Below are 25,541 nucleotides of genomic sequence, written 5' to 3' on the forward strand. Positions count from 1 at the left end.
TAGCTAACATGTTTTAAAACAGCACTCATTTTCCCAATCTAAACAAATGCTCAAAGGAGGATTTCTTTCTTACCCTTACTTACCCTGGGATTAGTAAAGCAGACATCTCCCCAAAGAGAAACACTGAATCCTCTATTTCCAGACCTTTATCCTCTGTACATGTTATTCCAGAGCTATAATTTCCATGGTAGTGACCTCTCACAAATGACTTGAGAGAAGGTCGTCAAATAAGTTCTCTAGAAAATATCCTTCCCATCTTCCTTTGTGGCTGATGCAGTTTATGTATAATTTAAATTCTTGGCCAATGGAGTAACCATTTAATGCCCATGGAATGAAGACTCCCACCTCAGGCAGAATCTGGCTTCTGCCAGATTTACTGGTGGAATAGCCGCCTAGGTAAAGGATAGAAAAAGCTGCCCAAAAAGGAAAGCCATGTTTTACCAGCTCTAAAACCTGAACAGAAGACATCAGATCTTACACTTCCTGTTACCTTTGTCTTACCGGCATTAAGATGTTTGGGGGGAGTCCTATTTTGTCTTTGATCTGCTCTCTCATCTGGGAAACTTTAACTCTTGGTCACTTCCCAAATGTGGATGATTGTCAGACAAACTCTTGTAGGAGAGAGAAAACTTGGTTTTTCTGCAAATTTCTCACTTGTGAGAAATTCAGCAATCTGACCCATCCTTCTGGGGAATGTGTTTTCAGAGAGAGGATATCTGTACATGAAAGGTTTAATTTGTTGGCCATAGTTCAGAATTATCAGTTACACTCGTTATGGTAAGGTTTTTCTACAGTTTTGGAAGTCCTTTTCTTGGGAAAAGCAGCCAGGGTACAAAGCTTGACCAGCAAGTTCCTGGTTCCATGACTGACAGTTCTATGCTGTCTTCATTTCTGCACAGCCGAAGCAAGCCCAGTTGTACAGGATTTGCATGATGTGGATAGGATTTTCAAAATTACGTAAGTGACTTAATAATGGAAGTCCCATTTACTCGTGCTCCTAGGTCACTTACATAATTTTGAAAATCCTAGCCAGTATCTTGTAGAAAAGAAATCAGTAACAGGTAAGAAAATATTTTCTTTAAGTGTATTTTATAATTGTTATGCCATTGAAAAACAGGTGAAGGCAAGATGGTGCCTTTTAATAGCACAGCTGCTTATTAAACCTTTGCTTTCCGTCAAAAGTGTTTCTGGAATTCGTTGTCTAGAGATCATTAGAGTTTTATGAATGGGAGGAGTTTGTGTGGGGAAGTTAAGTGCGGAAGGTTTTTAAGTGTTTGCTTAAACTCTGCTTGTCTACTATAATCAACACACTATAAAATTACTGCATTGATTTCCTTTGACTTATTTTCTTTCTCTCTTTTTCTTTCTGCACAAGCACTCCTATCTGGACAGGGAAACATCCCTTCTTCTGAGAAACATTGCAGGAAAGCCTTCTCATTTGCTGACCAAGGTGATGCATCTTCTTTCCACCTGCATGTGACTTTTTCCTTGTTGATAGAATGCAGTTCCCACTTCTGGGTTTATAAGCTTGATGCTTACCCCTCCCTCCACCTCCCCCTTCCCCACCCTCAAAAAAACAAACTTTTACTTTTACTAGAGTGACTTTTTTCCTCTTGTCAGGCTGTTTTTAAAGGCTGTCTCATTTTAAATATATTCTATTGCGTTACTGCAAATATCCATCAAAGATTCCAAGTTTTTGGAGAGCATGTAAGATTCATGCTAGCATTCTTGGCTAAAAAAATCAGATGGAGTCAAAAGTCTGTGGAGTCTGAAAGCTCTTGTGTTCTCCTCCACTTTACAGGTATAAAAATCAAACTGTGGGAAGCACATGGATGCTTTTTCTCATACTGCCAGAAAACAATAACATCCTTCAAATGAATTAAAATTACTACCAACAGTTGTCTTCATACTGAAAGAACAGTTCAAATTTGCTATTTTGAGTGCTCTTACTTGGTGTAATTTGGAAAAAAACACCGTAGTGTAAGAAAAGATACTTAGAAGTCTCTTATGGATAACTTCTAAATTATTTCCGTAACATAGAAAAAGAACCAGTAACACCCCAAGAGGCACTCCTTGCATTTTAATATATTGCTGTCAACTTTCTGCCACTGTTTATGTTGGGAATCATAATGACTGTATCCCCCTGTAGTTTGGAATTGTTATATCGGAGATGAAGGGTACGGACTCTGATTCTATTCAGCGATGAACAGATTGGATGAGGAAGACTATGTAGTTTTATCTTTTTGAGAGACTTGCACATCCATTATATGAGGAGACAGACTTCACTAATGTCCACCTTCTGTGTACCATTTCTTTGATTATTTAAAAAAAAAGTTTAAGTGCTCCTAGGGTAAAGCTGGGGCAAATCTGAAGACGAGGACTATACATAGATTATGCCAATATAGTGAAGCAACAAGGGCACATTTGCTAAATAGGTAGACTTTGGCTGTATTTGTCAATTATACTTTAGAACAGGGGTGGGCAAACTACAGCCCGTGAGCCTTTTTAAGCTGGCCTGCGAGCTTCTGCTGTGGGGAGTGGGGTCTGGGTCACGGGCCGCACCACACAGCTCGGCCCGTCTCCAGCTCTCCAGCTGGGGTGCTGGGTCATGGCCTGCATCATGCAGCTCGGCCCCACTCCAGTCAGGGCGCTGGGTCGGGGGCTGTTCCACACGGCTCCTGGAAGCCATGGCATGGCCCCGCTCCAGGTCCTATGTGCTCCAGTGCACTCCAACGGGAGCTGCAGGGGCAGTGCCTGCGGATGGGGCAGCGTGCAAAGCCACCTGACTGTGCCTCCACGTAGGAGCCGGAGAAGGGATATGCTGCTGCTTCCAGGAGCCGCTTGAGGTAAGTGCTGCTCGGATCCTGCACCCCTGAGCCTCTCCCCACACCTCAACCCTGTCCCAGTCCTGATCCCCCTCTCGCTCTCCAAACCCCTCGATCCCAGCCCAGAGCACCCTCCTGCACCCCAAACCTCTCATCCCCTGCCCCACCTCAGAGCCCACATCCCCAACTAGAGCCCTCCTGCACCCCAACCTTGTGAGCATTCATGACCCGACATACAATTTCTATTCCCCAATGTGGCCCTCAGGCCAAAAAGTTTGCCCACCCCTGCTTTAGAACTACTGTTTTTTCTAGTAAGCTATACTTGTGTTAACACTTTTTTTTAACTGGCCAGCAGCTATGTTTTCCTGAGGAAATTTTTTCCAGCTGTTATGTAGTAAAGGAGCTTTAACAGCAGCCCAGAACAAAAGTTATTTTTCTGCTCTTTCCCAGCCCTCTCCTCTTTTACCTTTTTAAAACCACTTTACAGATTTGGATACATAAGAATTAAGAAATGTGGTGGCATGGACAGAAACCTTGAGTGTGCCTCCCCCCCCCACATCCCCACACTCCCAGTTTCATGTCTGTCCTCATGTTCTTCTTGCTTCTGGTGGATTGTATACTAGAATGGTGTTCATGTGTACACACTTGCCAGGCATCAAATGAAAATGTGCATGAAAAGTGTTTATCCCACTGAGAAACATTATGTAGTTTTAGATAAGGCTATACATTTAAAATTATCATCAAGCTACATCTTAAATTGTAAACTTTTTTGGCTGGGAAATTTTTATGTACAGATTAATATTGCCAAAGTGCATTTGATTATGATTTCTTGCTTGCACATCCTTTAAAGAGAAACTTTCTGGAGAAAACTTTTTCAAATATTAAACTATAAAAAGATTTACTGGATCCCATTTCATGTTTTATGAAATTCATGTCTACCGCATTTACTTAAATGAAGTGTGAACTTCATAGCTTAAATAGTACCACTTAATTGCTAGCTTTATTAAATACATGCAAGTTTTCTTTCAAAAAAACCCTCAAAATATAAGGAGTTCAACTGCAAAAAACTACATTAATATACAATAAAATGTAAAGTCAAGAAATGCAAAAGTTAAGTTTCTTGGAGTAACATTAACTCACATTGCACAGCCTACATCTTTTGTGTTAAAACACAGAACATATTTAATTACAAATTTAACAAGGAATTATGAAATAGATGTTGTAATGTAGCCATGGGTAGCATTATTAAAGGACCCTTTTTAACTTTTGATTTCTTGGGGTTTTTTTCAGTTTTAACTGTGCTACTTTAACAAATTGCATTAACATAGGCTTTTTGTATAACAGTAATATTCAGATGCAGTTGAAATTCACTTATTGAGAGAATCGCTACAAGTTGCCGGTTTTGAAAATAAACAAGAAAACTTAACAAAATAACGTAATTATTCAAGAACACTGTATCACAGTGTAGCTTAGTTTTATCTATTTCTGTTCACTGTATGCTAATATATTTTGTATTAATAAGGTATCACTGTAGCTATTAGTGCTTTGAGAAGTAGCGCAAAGCTGATTTTTTTGAGAACTATTGGGATTCTGTATTTGTGATGTGATAATAATAATCTTCTGTAATTAGATGCAATTTCAGTAAAATCATTGCTTGGAATAAACTTGTTTTAGGCCTCAATCATACAAATACATGCTTGCATGGGTAACTGTCCGCTTGAGTAGTCACACTGAGTCTAGGACCTTAGTTGTACTGCTGTTTCCAATTCCAAAGGGTTCTAAACTATTTCAAGTTCATATTTTAGGTTTGTTTACTGTTGCAGGGGAAATGAGTTGCTAATGCTAAATGTGATTAGATTGATTAGTATGTAATATTTCTAAAATGTAGACAGTTGTGTACAACAGTTGTCAGTTTGTGGTTGAATGGCTTGCAGGTGTATTCAAATATATTACTGTCACCTGTCTGTCTTCTCATGAAAATATGTCTCACAAGAAATGAGAAATGAAGGTTAGCTCAGTACACTGTCTGGTTGCATAGGCTTCTTGTTTGTTAATCCTCTTTGTCCCTTGTGTCAAGGTTGTTTGTTTTATGGTTTGTTTGACTGGGAAGGGGAAAAGAGGTAGATTGATTAGAGTGTAGCAAACTTTGGAAAATACCAACTTTAATCCAATCATACTACTAAAAAAGTCATAATCCAATTGTACTTTCGGGGAAAAAATCATGACAATACATAATTCCCCACCCTGCATCAGTGAAGCATTACCTGCCAAATCTGCTGTACTGTTCTTGACGTGTCAATTATTTTAAAAGAAAAGCTCTGTTTAATAACTAAAGAACAGTCCTAACTATTTTTTAAAAAAATCATATTTTTAGTTTTGCTTTGATTTTTCTTATACATGAATTTTAATCTTCTTTAGCATTTGCTGCTCGTAAATAAGATTTTTTTTTAGGAAAATTACAATTTTAGAATTTTTTAATTTCTAATAGTTTTAGTCTAAAAGTTAAAAATATTGCAGTATGTAATCAACATGGATTTGTCAAGAACAACTCATGTCAAACCAGCATAATATCCTTCTTTGACAGGGTAAGAAGCCTTGTGGAGGGTGGGGGGCCCGGGAATAGCAGTAGATGTGATATATCTCTACTTTCGTAAGGCTATTGATACTGTCTCATATGATCTTCTCATAAACAAACTAGAGAAATATAGTCTAGACTAACCTATTTATAAGATGGATGCACAGCTGGTTAGAAAAGGCATACTCAGAAGAGTAGTTTATCGTTGATTCAAAATCAAGCTGGAAGAACATATCAAGTGGAGTCCTGTAGGGGTCTGCCCTGTCTCTTCTTCAGATCTGGGAAAAGTACTCCCAGCCTCACAGCAAAATGCAAGGTGGAACAGATTGTTTAGCTTAAGTAGTTAGCACATATTGTAAAGTATCAGAGGGGTAGCCATGTTAGTCTGGATCTGTAAAAAGCGACAGTGTCCTGTGGCACCTTATATACTCTCAGATCTATTGGAGCATAAGCTTTCGTGGGTGAATACCCACTTCATCAGATGCACGTAGTGGAAATTTCCAGAGGCAGATATAAATATGCAGGCAAGAATCAGTCTAGAGATAACTAGATTAGTTCAGTCAGGGAGGATGAGGCCCTCTTCTAGCAGAGGAGATGTGAACACCAAAGGAGGGGAAACTGCTTTTGTAGTTGACTAGCCATTCACAGTCTTTGTTTAATCCTGAGCTGATGGTGTCAAATTTGCAAATGAACTGAAGCTCAGCAGTTTCTCTTTGAAGTCTGGTCCTGAAGTGTGTTTGCTGCAGGATGTGAGATAAATTGTTCTCCTTAACCACTGAGAACAGGACAAGAAGTAATGGGTTTAAATTGCAGCAAGGGAGTTTTATGTTAGACGTTAGAGAAAACTTCCTAACTGTAAGAGTAGTTGAGTACTGGAACAAATTATCTAGGGAGGTTGTAAACTCTCCATCATTGAAGGTTTTTAAAACCAGATTAGATAAACACCTTTCAGGATGGCCTCGATAATACTTAGTCCTGCCTCAGTGCAGGGGACTGGACTATATGACCTATTGAGGTCCTTCCAGTCCAACATTTCTATAATTATAGGCTATTGTTTCATCTCTTTAGCCAGTCCTTAGAGTTTCAAATGAAAATTACTTTAGTAATAAAAACAGCACATACTTAAACATGTTTATCCTAAAACTACCACACAATCTATCATGGTTCTCTAGTAAGGAATCTTTTCAGACTAGAATATCAGAAAAAATAATTACGGTGCACTGGCACAGGTGTATTAAAGCCATGAGGCCTGATTCTCCAAAGCCTTGCTCTTTGTGTATTCGCATGTATCTGTGCAAAGTGGGTGTAAAATGCTATCTTTCAGATAGTTGTGTACTCAGTGCACATGTACAACATGCAGCGGGACGGAAAACTGGGCCCCTTGGCTTAAGTTAAAAGCCAAATTGAACATGTTTGCAGCCTCTGTACAGAAATAAAGGTTTATGATTGAGTTCATAGATACCATTTTAAAAGCCAGAAATTGCTCAGTTTCCCAAAATTGGTCTTAAAAATATGTAATATAATAATAAAAATTGGAGATATACCTATCGCCTAGAACTGGAAGGGACCTCAAAAGGTCATCGAGTCCAGCCGCCTGCCTTCACTAGCAGGACGAAGTACTGATTTTTTCCCCAGATCCCTAAGTGGTCCCCTCAAGGATTGAACTCACAACCCTGGGTTTAGCAGACTCAAACCACTGAGCTATCTCTCTTGCTCTTATTGACTTCAGGAGCAGCCCAGAGCATAAAATAATTAATTGTAGAACCTTACTCTTCCAAATTAAAAAAAAAAAATCTTAAGAGAGCTTTTCTTTGCTTTTGGATAACACGTGTTTTGTGGATAAAAACAACCAGGACTAAGAGGTAGGATGAATACTGTAAAATTCTGGAATTGTAGATCATTTGATTAAAGTTAAAAATCTTATCAGATATCTTACTGTTTTTGTTTTTTTCCTTTTTTCTAAACAATATATTCTGGTATAACCTTTCCTAGTTATGTGATACCATCTTTATGATAAATTAAAATGAGTCTTTCACTAGCGTAATAAAAAGCGTTGTTCTTTGCCTAATTGAGTTTTCAGCTAATGTTTCAAACCCCAATTATTACTGCTCTTGTCAGCTTATTGGCTTCTCTTATTGAAAAAGATTATGTTTCTCACAAGCAAGTCTATACCCCTCCACAGCTGTTGCCATCCCTACTATGTAGTATAGAAGTACAGTCTGAGAATGAAGGGACAAAAGTGGCTAAGTATGAGTAACACAAAGTCGCCTAGGAAGGAGCCACTCCGGAGGATAAGAACAACAACAATGGCTTTGCAGAAGTGAAAAATGCCAGTAACGGTGTTACTCCTAATGAAGTTGTGCACAGATTTGAAGATGGATGAATCTTTATCATTAAATAGAAGGCAACTTCATCCAAACAGTAACAGAGAAGCAGCTTAGGGATTTTATTTGTAGAATGAAATGATAAAGTGTTAATCGCTGTAGTTGGCACTGTCTTTCCATCATTGTGCTACTTTTGCTCTGAAAGCAACCTATTTTTGAGGGGAACTGACAGAAGTATTTTTAATTTTGTGGCTTTCTAATTGAGTTCTACAAGGTGGTTTATGTGCTTCCTAGACACTTCACGCTGTAGTAATCCAAATCTTAGAATTCTGAAATTTGAAACCTGCATGCAGAGGTTCTGCAGAGTGGTTTCTTGTTTCAGCAGATCACTTCAACTCTGTTGCAATAGTAATATTATAGACTGATTGCTGGAGATTGAAAGTATGTATTAGTAATGTTGCAGTATACTGGTTTCTTTATGAAAAGCAATTAAGAGAGAGAATGGATTCAGATTCCCTTAATGTGCTTTAAATTGTAACAAACTTAGATTTTTAAAAGGAAGTGTATTAAAGAAGGAGGTTTAACTTCTTACATTTGGTGATCTGAACACTTTTTTTTTTAAATGAGGAAAAACAGCATGGAACATAGATGTGTAGTGTGCAAGTATTGAGCTATTGCCAAGCAGTTTAACATGTTAAAAGCTTCCTTAACAGACTGGAATAGCGTGGAATGTTATTCAATGGTATCTCTCATTGTGATGTTAACCTTGATAAACTGAAAATCTGTTGGATGCGTTTAATTGTACTGTTGGCAAATATGGTATGAGCTGGGACTGTCGTAAATCTGTGGCAAGTTAAAGCATTCAATAACTGATGGATGCAAAAGAAAAAAGTAGAATGGAAAGGAATGATGCAATATTGGCTGTCAAAGTGCAGAAAAACAATTGTATTCTGTCTTCAAAGCCATATGGTCTGATCTGTGTATATCCGACATATGCAGGAAGTCTTTGCATCTTAAACATAGTAGTTTTTTTCAGCATCGATGATTGTTCCTTTAATTTCCACAGTAGCGATTGTTGTGAGTAGGGGAACTAGTATTCCTTCTCAAATTCTACCCTATGGTAACCTCATAATTAGAAGCTTTGAAGTCCTAAAATCAGACTGACGTTTGTTTAATTGGTTTGCTGTGTCCCCACAGGAAGAGCAGGCTGCTAAACTGAAAGCGGAGAAGATCAGGGTTGCTTTGGAAAAGATTAAAGAGGCACAAGTGAAAAAGGTAAGCTATATTTATGTTATTTTAAATGATGCCTAGGTAATCCTTATTGAATCAGAAAATATGGGTTCAATTCTGCTCTTCTCTGTTAATTACCCTTAAATTATTTTAATAAAAATACTTCTTTTTAAGTTTAGTTTTTCTTTTGAGGGACATTGCTCTCTGATCTGTAGTTAAGTTATTCAAATTTTAAGTAACTATTCTATTCCTTTTCTCATCCAGTCAGGGCTTAATCAAGAATTTACACTATATGGTGTTGCATCGTGTTTTTTCTTAGTAGTAGCTTATTCTACAGCCAGATACAGATTTAAAAGACTTTGGCAATGTGCATTCAATTGTCTTTACCTATTCAGTAGCCTTGCATTTCAAACTGTCTTGTCCTCTTTATACACTCTCATTCAATATACTTGTATCAGACTCTCCAACTTCCAATTTGCAAGATACAAACTCTCCTTTAGTTAATAATAATAGGTAGAAGAATATTGATTGGAAAACACAGACAGTATTTGATGCTATGTCAAAGATAGTAAAGATGTTGCCTCCAAATTTAGGGAAACTGTCAAGTAATTTAGGGCCAATATTTAGATATATTTAAGAAATAAATCTGTATCTCTTAATATTAACAAGATGATGTCCAGTGTTTTTAAATCACTGAAAAATGTTAATATTTAAACATGCCACATTTAATATTTGCAAATCAAATGCTACAACTTTATGCTAGAGCGTGAGAATTCAGAACAAATCAACTAACTTCTTTTAATTTTGCAAGCTGAGTGAGGTGCAAAAAAAGTAATCAATAGCATAAAAGATGGAAACAAGATTCTAACGTTCTTTGTTTTACTATGTTAGTATAGGCAACAGAGTAGATTGAGGTACAATTTTTATATGAACACTGCTCTCTTTTTAAAGTAATAGTGAGACAGCAGGGAATTAGCAGTTAAGTTTTAAAAACAGTGCTGCTTTCCCCACACACCTTTCAAGTAAAAACAATTTAAAATAAAACTTGTTTTGTTTGACTGCCCCACCAGTGAAAGACTAATATTTATGCAAAATATGGCAGAAGTCTTATGACTTGCAAATTTTTAAATGAAAGTTATATGCCGCTTCCATTGCCCATCATAATTGGAAAAACACTTGTGTTGTGTTCCATATATTTATGTATAATTGTGACTTTTTAATCATACTTAAGACCTGAATTCCCTGTATGGATCTCATACTATATATTTAAAGTGCGTTGGGTTTTTTTAACTAAATAGGGATGCTAAAATTGTATGGACATACTGTACTGTGGAGATGAGTTTTCAAATATTCATGTACCAGTAATATGATTAACTTCATGCAAGTTTAAACTAGAGTAAATGGTGAATTCTCTGTAACTTGAAGTCTTTAAATCATGATTTGAGGACCTCACTAACTTAGCCAGAGGTTATGAGTCTATTACAAGAGTGGCCTGCAATGTGCAAGAGGTCAGACTTGATGGTCATAATGGTCCCGTCTGACCTTAAAGTCTGAGTTTATGTGCTTTATTTGTTGGTTTTGACAAAGTTAGGAAAATCTGGAGGCTAAAGAAATGAAAAATACAAATTTATGAGCAATAGCAACAATAAATAAAACTCTCCTTTTATATAATTTTCAGTTAATAACAACACGTTAGCCTTGCATTCTTTTATTTTTTCATAAGAATGAAAACAGTAATTAATAAAAATTGTCTGTTAGATCAATGGAAATATATTATCCTTGTATCAATTTTTAAAAGAGCAATGCGTAAAATTTCATATGAATTTATAAAAGGCATTTGTGCTCGCACCTAGTTGCTTGAGACAAGCTTGTGTGAAGACAAGTTTCTTTTTTTGGCAATATGTTGTTTTTTTAAAGCATAACTAAAATAAAACTACATATTGTAGATTTTTTTCCTTTTACAAAAGGAACATGACCTTTTGATAAGTGGGCTTTGAAATGAACATCTAGTTATTAAATCTGGCTCTTTGCATCTTTAAGGGAGAAGGAATTGATTTTGATATAAACTCTATATGAGCTAAACTTTATTTTTATAATCTAGGTTCAATAAGAAATATGTTTGGGAAATTAATCCCTGTTCTTCTTCCTCTTCTGGTCACAGCTGGTAATCAGAGTTCACATGTCTGATGATAGCTCCAAAACTATGATGGTGGATGAGAGACAGACAGTAAGACAAGTACTGGACAATCTGATGGACAAATCCCACTGTGGCTACAGTTTAGACTGGTCACTGGTAGAAACCATATCTGAATTACAAATGGGTAAGTAAACATGTTAATAATTTTGATTCCTACTTTTTATCTTAGTATTATCAGTTCACTTAGCATTTGTCCGTATGGACTTCATGCTACTTTAAACATTTATTGATCCATAAAACTATTAGTGTTCACCAACCTTTGTTGGAATAAATTTTCATCATTTTGATTGCTTGTCAGTTATGTTTGGAGTTCTGCAACCATTTCTGACTTTAATACCTTGTACCTGTATTCACTTAAAATCTGTGTCTCTATAGTTAAATGAACTTTTTATTTTTAATTAAAACTAATCCAGTGTTGTGTTCAAACTGAATTATTTGATAACTCCAGTTAAAGTAGCAAACTGTTGTACATTGACCTCTTACTAGGACAACAGGCCTCTAATAGCTGAACTGCCTAGGAGAGGGTTGAACAGTGCAGAACACATGTTTGGGAGGCGGGGGGGGGGGGAGGAATTTGGGACTGGGTGTGTGTTGGGGTCATCCTAAAGGTAGTAACCAAGGCTGCTGGAAGCCAGAGGGTGGCTGGCATGTTGCTGACAGGCTGATGGGGTCAGAGTTGCTGGACCAGGGGTGTAGATATATAAGGCCACTTGGGGTGATCTGCATACTGTTTGTGATCTGCCCAGATCTGGAGCTACAAGAGCAAGGCATTGTGAGGCACCTAAGATTGCATGGCAGGTGGTGACACAACCCCTCTGGGGGAAATTCACAAGACATCTCACACATTCCTGGATATTTTGCAGAATGTGGGCTCTAGTAGAGCGGCGCTCCTCATTAATGAGGCCATCCTAGAGCCTTCCAAAGTCACGTGTCCTACTCCAGCAACATGTGCACCTATTCTTAAGAGGGCAGAAAGGAAGTTCTGTGTCCCAGCCAAGGGGGCAGAGTTTTTGTTCTCTCATCCTGCCCCAAATTCTTTGGTGGTTCAAGTGACCACTGAAAGGAAAAGGAAACACCACATAAAGCCCACACCTTCAGATAGAGGCCAAATGTGTGGACTTACTCATAACAAATATTTTCATCCATCAGTCTGCAATTACCTGGCTTTGTCGTCAAAGTGTGATTATATCAATGCCTCTAAAATTTTGGAATTCAGAGACAAGCTCCCTCAGTAGGATAGCAGTCAATTTCAAGTGCTTATCGAGGAGTGTAGATTGGTGGCTAGAACATTGCTACAGGCTGCAGTTGATGCAGCCTCAGGGTAATGGCAACTATTGTGATGTGTCAGGAATCCTGACTTGCCCCGGTGAAGTTCAATCCAATGTGAAGGACTTGCCCTTTGACAGAAATAACTTATTTAGCTAAAAGACTGAGCCCTGGGCTACACTATGAATTTAGGTCTAATTTAGCAGTGTTAGATCGATTTAACCCTGCCCCCCTCCACACGACAAAGCCATTTTTGTCGACTTAAAGGGCTCTTAAAATCGATTTCTGTACTCCTCCCCAGCGAGGGGATTAGTGCTGAAATTGACATCGCTGGGTCGAATTTGGGGTAGTGTGGATGCAATTCGCCGGTATTGGCCTCGAGGACCTATCCCAGAGTGCTTCATTGTGATCACTCTGGGACAGTACTTTGAACTCAGATGCACTAGCCAGGTACACAGGAAAAGCCCCGGGAACTTTTGAATTTCATTTCCTGTTTGGCCAGCATGGCAAACTCAGCAGCACAGGTGACCATGCAGTCCCCCCAGAATGTTTCTATACCCTCTCTATCATCTCCGTCCCTGAGGTTATCGCAGATTAGAAGTCGAAAAAAATGCACTCATAATGACATGTTTTCCAAGCTCATGCAGTCCTCCGGCGCTGATCGGGCACAGTGTAATGCATGGAGGCATTCAGTGCCAGAGGCCAGGAAAGAATTGCTGTGTTTGCTTAACGGCAAAAGTATCATGCCTCGCTAGCAATCCTGCCCAAGCCAGGTCACTGTCACATGCACTCCACGCTGTGTCAACCTTGGGTGGGGGCATGACCGCTTTGTGAGCAGGAAGGCCATAGATATAGGCATTGCATTAGGTAGCTTCTGAACAGGGCCAGCTCCAGGCACCAATGCAGCAAGCAGGTGCTTGGGGCAGCCAACGGAAAGGGGTAGCACATCCAAGTCTTCGGCGGCAATTCAGCGGCGGGTCCCTTGGTCCCTCTCAGAGGGAAGGACCTGGCGCCGAAGTGCCGCCGATCACAGCTTTTTTGTTTGTTTGTTTTTGTTTTTCAACGCTTGGGGCGGCAAAATCGCTGGAATCAGCCCTGCTTCTGTAGCTAGAGAAAACTTTCCTGTGCATTCAGCAAAGTCTGTGGCAAAAAAAAAAAAAGCCCTGTAGTGTAGTAGTTATCACATTCACCTAACATATGAAACGTCCCTGGTTTGAAACTGGGCGGAAACAGGTGACTATTCCTTTTTCTGATCTCTCCTGCATTTTTAGTCTTAGAACAGACCGTGTTCAGGCTGTGAAATTTTACTTTGAATTATATTAATTATGAGTTAAATAATATGGAAGCTCTCTCTAAGTTATAGTCCCGGGTTCCTTACCCTTTCAGCTGCTCTGATAAATTAACATTTTTGTTAGGGATGGGAAATTTTTCATGAAGCCTTTTATAGAGACTAAATGGTATCTAGAACTCTGAAATAATCTTAACGTGGCCCATAGAGTGCAATCCTTCGTTCTAGATTTGTCATTCCACAAGTTGAACTGTTCCTTACTGCTGTCCAGGCTTCATGAGCTATGGGAGCAAGGGGAAGGCTAGGATAGGTGCGACGACATGGTGCTGCTGGCTGGGAGAGCAGCCTGAGGCAGAAACCTCCAGCTCACATAATATTCCAGGCAGGACTGAATCTCCATGAGGCGAAACTTAAAGAAGAGAATGACGTAAAATCACTCCATTCGGTGCTCTAAGAGAAGGATAGCCATGTCTGTCCGGGTACCCCTGATCAAGCTCACCCAGGTTTGCCAGCTGAGCGGGGCTGAACGGGACCCTGGCTGGCAGGAATCGGCAGACAGAGCCCCAGACCGGCAGCAGGCTGAGCCGCTTGGCCCACTGTCGGTCTGGGGCTCCATTCGCTGGCCTTGCTCAGCCTGCTATCTGCCTGGGGTTCCAATCGTTCAGGCAGGCAGTGGGCTGAGCAGGACCGGCGAACGGGACCCCAGAAAAAAGGCGTGAAACAATTGCCATCGCTTTCGCGGAAGGAGAGAGGGAGAGGGGCCTGATGACATGAACCCAAAACAACTCGTGACAAAGTTTTTGCCCCATTAGGCATTGGGAGCTTAACCCAGAATTCCAATGGGCAGCAGAGACTGCAGGAACTGTGGGATAGCTACCCACAGTGCACCACTCTGTAAGTCGATGCTAGCCGCGGTAGTGAGGACGCACTCCGCCGACTTAATGCGCTTAGTGTGGACATATGCAATAGATAGTATAAAATTGAATTCCAAAAAATCAACTTCTATAAAATCAACCTAATTTTGTAGTGTAGACCTACCCTGAGTCATTATGTTCATTGAAAGGCTTAAGGGCAACCCTCTGCTCCCTTGATATATATACACCAGCACCAAAGATGAAGTATCATAAGCAGTCTTACAAATTTAGACCAGTACTGCAGCCCTTCTACCATCAAAGGTATATGAACCGCAGCAAAAGCGGAAGAGGATTAAACACAATGCTTCTCCTTCCTCCTCCTTGCAGCCACAACTGCTGTCAAGAGTACTTTTGATGGGACCTCCGAGGGTTGCAAACCAACTGACATGCCATCTCTTTCTGCCCCCAACATGCAGTTTTGGTGGTGGCCTAGCTCAGTTTTCCCATACCTGGTGGGTAACAGACATAGTTTCTCAACATCATCTATTCAGGCTATATTGTAGAGTTCCTCTGCCCCTCCAAAACTACCTTACCCATCCCTCTTTAGGGACCACTCTCACGAGAGGATACTCATTCATGAGGAAAGCTTAGGAGGGATCTTATTCCAAATATTTCCTCATCCCAAAGAAAAGGGAGGATAGAGACCTCCACAAATCAGTGTCTTTATCCACAGATTTAGAGTCAGGATAGTTATTTTAGCATCGATAATCCCATTCCCAGAGATGGCAGGTTCACAGTTCTTGACATGAAGGGTGACTGTTTTCATATAGACGTCCACCCCTCTCACAGGAGATGTCTGCGGTTTACTATAGGTTCAAACCGTTATCAAGACAGGGCGCTCCCATTAAGAATAGCAGCATTTATGAAGGTACTTTCATTTGTGGCAACAAGCTTCTATTGCCAAGGCTTAACAGTCTTTCCTTACCTAGATGACTGCTGACAGGGAGATCTTGTTAGATGATACTTCATCATCTCTAGCATCACTGGGAATCTGTATGAATGCAGAAAAGTCCATTTTAGTTCTCTCACAGACCATAGAATTTATTGGAGTGAGTCTGGATTCTGAGCCAGAGCTTATCTCCCCCATATAGATTCCAATCCATGAACAATTTAATTAATCATCTCAGAAAGAGCTTGCAGATGTTGTTTTATTCAAACCTTATCCTCCTTGGTCAAATGGAATCCTGTATCTACGTGACATCTTCTGTGAGACTTCGGCTTTGCTGTCTACAAGCCTGGCTTCAGACGGTATATGTGCCAAGCAGACACAATATGGACAAGTTAATCATGCTCCCTGCCTCTCTCCCTTCCTCTCTCCCACCCCCAGCTTCAGAGCGTGGGACTCTCTAGCTTGGTGGCAGAGCAGGAGTGTGGGGGGAGAGGGAGTTCCCTTTACTCTGTGCCCACCTGAGAAGATAGGTGCCTCTGTCTTAGGATGAGACACCCATCTGGACAACCACACAGCACAAGAAATACGGACTCTTTGTGAATCCAGGAACGCACGAGCACATAAACCTCCTGGACCTGAGAGCTCTCCGAGTAGCATGCAAACAATTCTTACTGATCATAGAATTCCTGCATATTTAGGGAATGTCAGACAACATAACAGTGTTCTATGTCAGCAAGCAAGGAGGAGCAAATTCTTATTCCCTTTGCATGGAGGCGAAACTGTAAAACTGGTGTATTCATCACCATATTATCCTACCACAGTACACCTCCCAGGGATACAGCTTCGGCAGACCATTCTCGATCAACTGTGATTGGAAGCTATAAGATTCCATGGTGAAGAGCATATTCAAACAACAGGGATCCCCATCTTGGGGCCTGTTTGCATTTCCTGTTTTCTTGGAACACACTATATACTGCTCCCAAGACTACACAGTTAGGACTCCAGGAGAGATGCCCTCTAATACTGTGGGCAGGACACTTAAGGTACATATTCCCCTCCTCCCAATTCCACTTTTATCTTAATTTCTCAAGAAGATTCATCAGATTCATCCTTATTGTTCATAGGTGGCCCAGACAGTTTGGGTTCCATAGTCTTTTCTAGCAGTCAGCCCACCCACCCATCAGTGTTTTATCTTTCACAGACCTCTTGACACAGGACAGGGGCAAGATCAGACCTCTCAGTCTGGACTCCCTCCACCGCACAGCTTTGTATTTGGATGGCTGTTGAATCTAGAGCAGACATTTTCAGTATTCGAGGAAGCCATCCTTAACAATAGCAGAAGGGAATCCATCAGAAAGTGTTACTTTGCTAAGTGGAAGAGATTTTCTGTTTGGACTCAGCATCTCCAGATGTTCCCAGAAGAATTAAAATTCCCACAATTTTTTGGGACTATCTGCTCACCTTGAAAACTTCAAGTCTTTCACTTAGTTCCCAACAAAGCACACTTGGCAGTACCTTCCGATGACAACCACTCCATTTTCACCTAGGGTGACCAGACAGCAAGTGTGAAAAATCGGGACGGGGATGAGGGGTAAATAGGTGCCTATATAAGACACAGCCTCAAATATCAGGACTGTCCTTATAAAATCAGGACATCTGGTCACCCTATTTTCACCCATCTAGTGATGATTTTTTTCTATAGAGGGTCTAGTCAGAGCCTTCCCCACAATAACTAAATCCGCTTCAATGTGGACCCTTAACTTGGTCTTCTCATCATTAACAGTCACCATTTAAACCATTAACACCTTACTTGCTGTCCCATTTATATATGGAGGTCAACTTTCTAGTGGCTATCGCTTTGGCTAGAACAGCAGAACAACTAGGGGTCCTTATGGCTGATCCCCCATAGACAGTGTTCCATAAGGATAAGGTTTCCCTGAGACTACACCCAAAATTCATCCCCAGTGTAATCCCAGGCTTTCATCTAAACCAAACAATACATTTACCTGTTTTTTTTCCCCTGAAGCCACATGCCACCAATGACTGGACAGGAGATTCCATTCCCTTGATGTAAGCTGTGCCTTGGCTTCTACCTACAGAGAAGAAAATCAATTATAAAATTTCCTGGACTGTTTGTTTTATTAGCAGAACAAATCAAGGGACAACCGATCTCTTCTCGGAGACTTTCTAAGTGGATTTCTGGCTCTAGCCTGCTCTGTTACAGTTAGCTGATATCTTCCTCCACATGGTAGGAGGGCCCACTCTACCAGAGCCCAGGCAGTTTCGGTAGCCTCACTTCATGACTTGTTGCCATCTGTAAAGCAGCAATGTGGAGCTCTGTCCATACCTTCATAAAGCATTATCCCTTGTGCTAACCTCCATAGCTGCACTTTAACTTTGCAACTTTAACTTTGGCCTTTCTTGAGCCTTGACTGGGTAACTTTGCAATCTCGACAGTTTCATATTCTAGGTTGTTAAATATAATTTCTTATGGAGGTGTTAGAAGAAGAAAAAAACAATACACACATCTGTTTGCTTAGACAATTTAGCAGTTCACAACCAGAATTCTAAAAAAGAAACCTGCATGCCATTGTGCACAAAGTTGTCAGTGGCTCACAGTTCCTACTGATTTACCTAGAAATCTTTTTGTGAAGGAGGGGAAGGCTCTTGTCAGTGAATTCATACTTAATTGTGTAATGAAGAAGACAAGAGATCTGCAGGGCCTTTTTCACAGAGCCTGTAGTAACAGCAGGGTGAACTAACTGGTATAAATTGCTTTTGTCTTATTAATTGTTCATGAACTGAATGTGCAATGAAGTTTAATAAGCTCTTTCAGCTACTAGACTCCACAGAAGAGCAATTGTTCTCCTGTAAAGTTCCTGAGAGTCCTTATTTCATTTTCATCAAGTGAGATAGGGCTTGCTAAATTTTCCTGTGATCCTAAATTAGCTATGTACATTTATATAACCATCTTTCAGTTAGAACATCAAGAGTGTTCTTTCATTTTATTTTTACATAATTCTTGTTTAAAAGAAGTTCCCTGGGTATGTAAAAACTATAAATTTCAAATGAGATGATAAATAGCTGAAAATAGAATATTCAGGTCTTCACTGTACTGTGTTTATTTTGTGAGTATACAAACATCTAACCCAGGGGTCGGCAACTTGCGGCTCTTTGACTGCCCCCTAGCGAGCAGCTGGTTTGTTTGTTTTTTAAATGAATTTATTTATTCGCTTCTTTACACTCTAAAACAGTGGTCACCAGCCCGTCAATCACGATAGACTGGTCAATCCTGGAGCCTCTGCCAGTCAATCGCTATCTACAGGCCTCTAAAAGTCAAGCACCGCAGCAGGGCTCAGGCAGGCTGCCTACATGCCGTGGCCCCACGCCACTTCCAGAAGCAGCCAACTGCTGGCACATCTCTGCGAGTCCCTCATGGCGGGGAGGCGGCTCCGTTTGCTCCTCTACACCCCTCCCAGCACCGTCCTCTCAGCTCCCGTTGGCTCGTTCCTAGCCTTTTCTTCCATTTTTAACAAACTGTTATCTATATATCTGTGTTTTTCCTCACGTCTTGTCCACCTGCTGGATCATTTTTTGAGGTCATGTTACAAAATGTGAGTAGAATTTTTTTTTTTTTTTACTTGTTTGCTCTTTCTTGTTTATGCAGAAAGAATCTTCGAGGACCATGAAAATTTAGTTGAGAATCTTCTAAACTGGACCAGAGACAGTCAAAACAAACTTATATTTGTGGAACGTATAGAAAAATATGCACTTTTCAAAAATCCTCAGGTAAGTCTGAAGCTGATTTTTTTCACTTAATTTTAAGCTTATAAATGTCTCTTGGTAGCACCTTTGTCAACATTTTTATATTGATATTTGTATCTGTGCAAACACACACACATAGCTTTGCATTTTAACTGTTAAAAAAAAGCGCAAGATCAGCCCCCTAAATGAAAATCTTGATGATCTAACCAATCCATTTTCAAAGTATTTGAATAGTTTAGTTGAATTAATAGCAGTCCACGTAACCAGTTTGCATGGAGTACTCACCAATACTTAGTGCTATTCACATCTAGACAGTCCGAAGGAAAGGGTTTGAGCTTGTGCTGTGACATGTGTCACTTTGGGGAGACTGGCAACGCCCCCCACACCAACTCACGAGGATAGGGTGAGGGGAATTGGATTGATTCTGTGGGATAGACAGCTGCCTACAAGGGAGGGGCAGAGAGATAAGGAGAGCGCATGCCTGAGGAAGCCAGGGTCCGTCTTCATTCAGCTGTTTCTTGATCAACCAACTAACAACAATAAGGTCACTGTTCTTTTTCAATAATTAACTAGAGGGGGAATGGTAATTAGGGTTTCTTGATTATAAGCATAAATGCAAAAAATATGATGTAATGCTAGAGGCCTACAGCACTGATGGGACAGGTGAAAATAAAAACAGGAATCGAAACAAAGGGACCACTTGAAAAATAAGGAATTAATAAAGGCATGTTTAACATCACCTTGATCACTTGCTTAATCTCTAGTCTGTATATTGGGTGTATGGGTAGGGTGACCAGATGTCCCATTTTTAAAGGGACAGTCCTGGTTTTTGGGACTTTTTCTTATATGGGTGCCTATTGCCTCCCACCCCCTGACCTGTTGCTATCTGGTAATCCTATGTATGGATCATGTTCTTCAGTCTGTGAGGTACCTAATACACTAGGTTCATGGGCTTAACTTTCCAAAAGCGAGTAGTGATATCGGGTGCCCCAACTTGAGATACCTTATAAGGAGCCCATATTTTCAGCGAGAACTGAACGTCAGGCCTCTTTCTGTGATATCCGGCTGAGGCACCCAAAATCTTAGTCACTTTTGAAAGCGTATTCCTCAATACATGTGTGACATCAGTGCATTTCACTGGTTATTAGTAATAAGAATGGGCCTTCTGTAGATGGAAGTCAGCATGAATGTGTTATCTACTGAGTTAAAAACCTTGGTCTGACCTAATACCATGAATATTTTTTGCTTCCAGAGAGAGTAGGTGAATACAAAGGGGTCTGGAAGATGCTCCCTGTCACTGTACCAACCCCTTCCAGGTTGAGTAGGGAAGAGTGCAGAATCACCTTACTAGAGCAAAGGATTATATCATACTGATAATACATACACAGTATGGATAAACAATTGCTATTTTGCTTCTTTTTTTCAGAAGTTATTGTTTATCATAAATTTTTTTTGTAGAAAGTATTATTTTTATTATGAAAAACTATAGAGACGGAGTGCAAAAGAGTAGAACAGTCCCATGTCCGCGCCTTCCAAAATACTGAATGATGGGATAGAGTAGTCTACTAAAGGCCCAATTGTTTTCCATCTAATTTTTATTCTGGGTTTTTAATTTTGTTAATCTGTTTATATTACACAATCAGTGATTGGCTTTATGGCTAACCATGATGGCTGAGAACTTCAGTTTATGATACTTTTATTTAAAGTAATGTCACATGCACTGGCTAATATTCCTGAAAATACAAAAAGTTTTTTTCCAGCCCTTTAAAATTACAGAATGCAATATTTTGGTTTCTTTTATTCTTTAGCAGCTGCCACATGAGTCTCAATTTTGCTCCAAAATCATTTTTTTTATATTATCTAGCTGTACTAGAGGACCAGACAGATCTTAGAACAGCTAAACTCTTATCAGCACAAGGAAGTGAAAAAGATAACTTGGTTTGACTTCAAAACTTCAATAGAAGTTTCATCCTTTCATTTTCTTTTGTTATAGAACTATTTGCTGGGGAAAAAAGAAATCTCTGAGATGGCAGACAGAAATAAAGAAGTGCTGCTGGAGGTAAGACAACTAAAACAAAACAAGCACGATGATTTGAGAGCTACAGTATGATAAACTCTTAAACTATTGCTAACATTTAAATTGATGATGAGAGATGAAGGTCTGCAAAGTGTTGAGCAGAATGTTAAATGTGAATATGTACCCCTGAGAGAGTTCTTCCTGTTCTCGAATAGGGAGCTTTTGGAATAAAGATATCTACTGATTTTTTTTAATAGTCGAAAGTCCCTATCCATTGTGGGATCAAAACCATGCTATCTACAACTGTGTTTAAACAGTTGTCACTTGCAGAATTCTAGCTTAGTTTTTGACCAGTGAGAGGAGGGACATTTTTCCGAGAATGGTGCTATCCAAGCTGCTATTCACTACCCTGCAAAGTTTATAGCCTGTTTTATAACATAGTTCTCAGACAACATATGCTGTATCCAGAACTGCACTGCTAAGGTAATTTAGAAATAATTGGCACCATCCTGGTTTAACAGATTGAAAAAAATCCATAAAATACAAAAATCATAAAAGTTAAGGAGAAAAATCATTGTTGGAAATGGAAGCTACTTAAAATCAAAATAATTTAAACAACTTTTAAAAAACAATAAGCAACCCAAAAACAAATGTAGGAATAAACGTAAATATCACAAGCATTACATACAACCTCATAAACTTAAAATTCTATATAGTTTTATGCAAATTGAAAGTAGTGACGATCTAATACTAAAAATGCTATCTGAGGTGTCACATTAACAAGGCTACGGTACTTTCTTACATCTAACATGGGATTGCTTTATATATTTTACTTCAACAATCATGAATTCATAATATGTAAATGAATGTTTAAAATTAAACTTAAATACATTTATATTTATAAATAATGTATAAATGATAAATTATTAATGACTTAATAAATGATTAAATGGTTTTTATAGATTGTTGGAGTCCAGTAGGTCAAAAGATTGCTTATAGCCATGGCATTTGACCATCTATAACCCTACCTTGTGCTATGCTTGTCGTCATCTTAGCATATGCGCAACATGCTTCAGGTGGCACATGACGAGGATTAATTACCAAATTTGGTCTGCTGGTTAGATCATTGGCTTCCCCAGGCCAGGTACTGACGGTGAGCATGACATGAACACTGAGCCTCCCTCTCCCCTCGTTCTTGTAATTTTCTGTAGCATATACCAGTCAATTCTGGATTATGATTATAACATCTGTAGTGCTTTTATTATCTATTTAATAAATGGAACCTTAAGTACATTTCTGTTAACAGGAAAATACACACAAGATGGATCATAGTTGGGCCCACTGACTATCAGTGAGGTTTTTGTGTATTCCTGGGAAATTGTAACCCAACAGCTGAGGTGTGGGCCCATGGCTTTCAGGTTTGGTTAAAGCCACTGGAGCACTTTTGGGACCATTACTGATAAGCATTGGTTAAGAAACCTTCACACCTGTCAATAAGTAGCACCTTTATTGGCATTCTGTACAGACGAGAGAACTATTAAATCAGATGCAAAGTTCAAATGGGCACATACTCATAATTACCCTTCATGTTAGAACAGTGTGGAAAAGTCACTAATTATGCCAAATATATTCTCTAGATGAATAAAGGACTTCAGCCCACAGACTTCTAAACCCAGTCAATTTCATCATTTTAAAATATTAATGTTCTCTTTTTTTTCTATACTGTCATTGGCTCCCTGTAGGAATGTTTTTGTGGAAGTTCTGTAACAGTGCCAGAAATAGAGGGAGTCCTGTGGCTGAAAGATGATGGCAAGAAGTCTTGGAAGAAGCGTTATTTTCTTTTGCGAGCTTCTGGAATCTACTATGTCCCTAAAGGAAAAGCAAAGGTGTCGTCTTTGGTTTACTTTTATAAAATACAGCTCTTAAGAGTGATTGTCTAATTTCAACCTGCCGTCTGGTAACTACCTACCTTCTGAACGAAAAACTCAAGCAAAATGAACATCCTCTTGATAATTTAAATGTGTATGGGTAGAAGGAGCCTTGAAAATTACTTCAGAATTTTGGCTGCACTATCCTCTTGCTTAGATTATCATTACAATCCATCAGTTAAAAACACAGCTTTAAAATATAAATGAACAATAATTTATTCAAGAAGGATTTGATGTAAAACAATGTGACCCCCAGTTCAAAATTGAGATCACAAGGATCTTCCATTTGGAAGAGCTCAGTGTATGTTTGTTTAGAGTAGAATAGTTCTCCTAAATTAATGTGTGTGTATGTACAGTTCAGGGCAGTTTGATTTATTTTCTCACCTGCCTAATCCCATAGACCTTTTTCACAGGTGAAGGACTAAGTGACACTACAAGTATTAGTGTGTCCCTGACTAATATGTGCCAGGGAAAAATTTGAGTCATTCAGACTACCAAATGGCACTGTTTTCAGTAGTTCATATTCAAGGGTTTCTTTTTAGTCTATTTTCAAGCATAGTTTCTGGAATCATTGTAGATCATACCTTTTCTGCATGATTTCTACAACTTTGTTTTCTATGTTGTTGTCATACTATACTGGAGGAAAAATAGAAAATTGCTGCACTGATTGTTGTCTTTGTGACTTCCAGGCTGGTTTACCGCAACTCACTGTACGTGGAAATGGCTGATCCAAAACACAGCAGCTCACCTCCTAAACAGCTGGTCACCAAAAGCAAATAAACCCCAACCCAGTGTTCTGTTCTGTTCAGTACATTGGCTCCCCATAGAACTAAGTAAATTTCAAATATTAGTCTTCCTCTTTGAGGCTTTCCATTTAATTAGACAAGCTACATATAAGACACCATGTAAAAAGGGTGTACCTTACAATCAGAAATACTTGAATATGAAATCTTAAAACAGTATGGTTCTGAATAAATGCTTATATTATCAGCAGCTGCTGAGGCATTCCCCATGTGACCTTTCCTGTTGACCCTCTGCTCTTTTAAGTTTCAGTGGTGGCCTGGAATATAATATTGTCAAAAGAAACTAACAAATAAGTTTTGAATTAATAATGCACCAAAATACACAGATTTGAAGAAACATATCCTAGTTAAAAAAAATAAAATTTAATGCAAGGATTTTCTGGATAGACCTATTTTGCTTGGCATATTGTTTGTTAGTCTTAATGATTCATTCAACATTTTAATTAATACTGTTTTTTTCATGAGATTGAATAGGAAACATCTTAAACATTTTGGAACATGCTGGCAATTTGTTTCAGATAACTGTAGTATTTTCCTCCATCTGTAATAGGTAATTCTTCACTTCTTAGACTTCTTATTGGTTAAAATTCGTATACAGGAATTTTGTCCTTGGAAAACTAGCTGTTATTGAATTTCAGTAGCACCGATTTCTTGTTTTAGTTCAGTTCTAACTGTTTTTTAATTTAGCTTCTGGAACTGGTGCATCCACTCACTAATGTAATTCTTTCTTTGTTGTTCCAGACTAAGTGGATGTCTACACACACAATTCAACTGGTTCATTTTAGTTAAACCAGTGCAACTTTACATGTGGGCACATGCTTGCATTGATTTAGCTTGCCAACTTGAACCAATGTAAGAGTGCCCTCACACATAGTTGCCCCCAGTTTAATAAATTGGAGAAACGTTGCGCTGCTAGTTTAAACTGGTGCACCTTTGTGTGTAGATCAGGCTTAGGAGTGAAGAGTTGGCAGTGTTTTAAATCAAGGTTTTTCATTGTAGCTCTGATTTTCCTTATTCATTTTTTTCATAACTGAATATTTTTGTGTTTAATAGGTCTCTCGAGATCTGGTGTGCTTTCTTCAGCTAGATCATGTCAATGTTTACTACGGACAGGACTATCGGAACAAGTACAAAGCACCTACAGATTACTGTTTAGTGCTGAAGGTAACTTGTTATATGTTTTTAAGTGTTTTACCAAACAGAGCATGTATAAAAGTGCTATAGGAATTTTAAATACATGCTGCTTTTGTCTACTGTCCTCCAACAGCTAGATTCTTCTAACTGGGTTCTAGTTGTGACGAGGTAAGAGAAATTCTTACAAAAAGTTAATGGATGCTGAGACAGGCTGTAATGCAGAGTGTGCTTTCCACAATGCTATAATTAATGGAAAATTAATCAAGAGTTTTCAGTCAGAATACAACTTTAATTATGAAAAAATTCAGTCTGTTTGTTTAAAGATACCACATTTCTAGAAATCATAGAGCAAGTGATATTCTGATTAAATACGTTGAAAAATATAT

At 39.1% G+C, this 25,541-nt stretch overlaps 1 protein-coding gene across 4 annotated transcripts in view; it reads left to right on the top strand.

Moving 5' to 3' along the window:
• The window catches only part of RAPH1 (Ras association (RalGDS/AF-6) and pleckstrin homology domains 1), a 165,114-nt gene that overhangs the window by 117,565 nt on the left and 22,008 nt on the right, over positions 1–25,541 (top strand). For 2 of the 4 annotated variants that reach the window (XM_030580421.1, XM_030580423.1), the window contains 7 exons: positions 1,376–1,450; positions 8,922–8,999; positions 11,116–11,275; positions 19,176–19,297; positions 21,267–21,332; positions 23,033–23,176; positions 25,075–25,185. In XM_030580421.1, the coding sequence (XP_030436281.1) occupies positions 1,376–1,450; positions 8,922–8,999; positions 11,116–11,275; positions 19,176–19,297; positions 21,267–21,332; positions 23,033–23,176; positions 25,075–25,185 (756 nt within the window). The remainder of the gene's footprint in view (positions 1–1,375; positions 1,451–8,921; positions 9,000–11,115; positions 11,276–19,175; positions 19,298–21,266; positions 21,333–23,032; positions 23,177–25,074; positions 25,186–25,541) is intronic. The other 2 variants (XM_030580422.1, XM_030580424.1) reach the window with 1 other exon arrangement.

This window comes from Gopherus evgoodei, chromosome 11 (assembly GCF_007399415.2).
Source record: "Gopherus evgoodei ecotype Sinaloan lineage chromosome 11, rGopEvg1_v1.p, whole genome shotgun sequence".
Lineage (NCBI taxonomy): Eukaryota > Metazoa > Chordata > Testudines > Testudinidae > Gopherus > Gopherus evgoodei.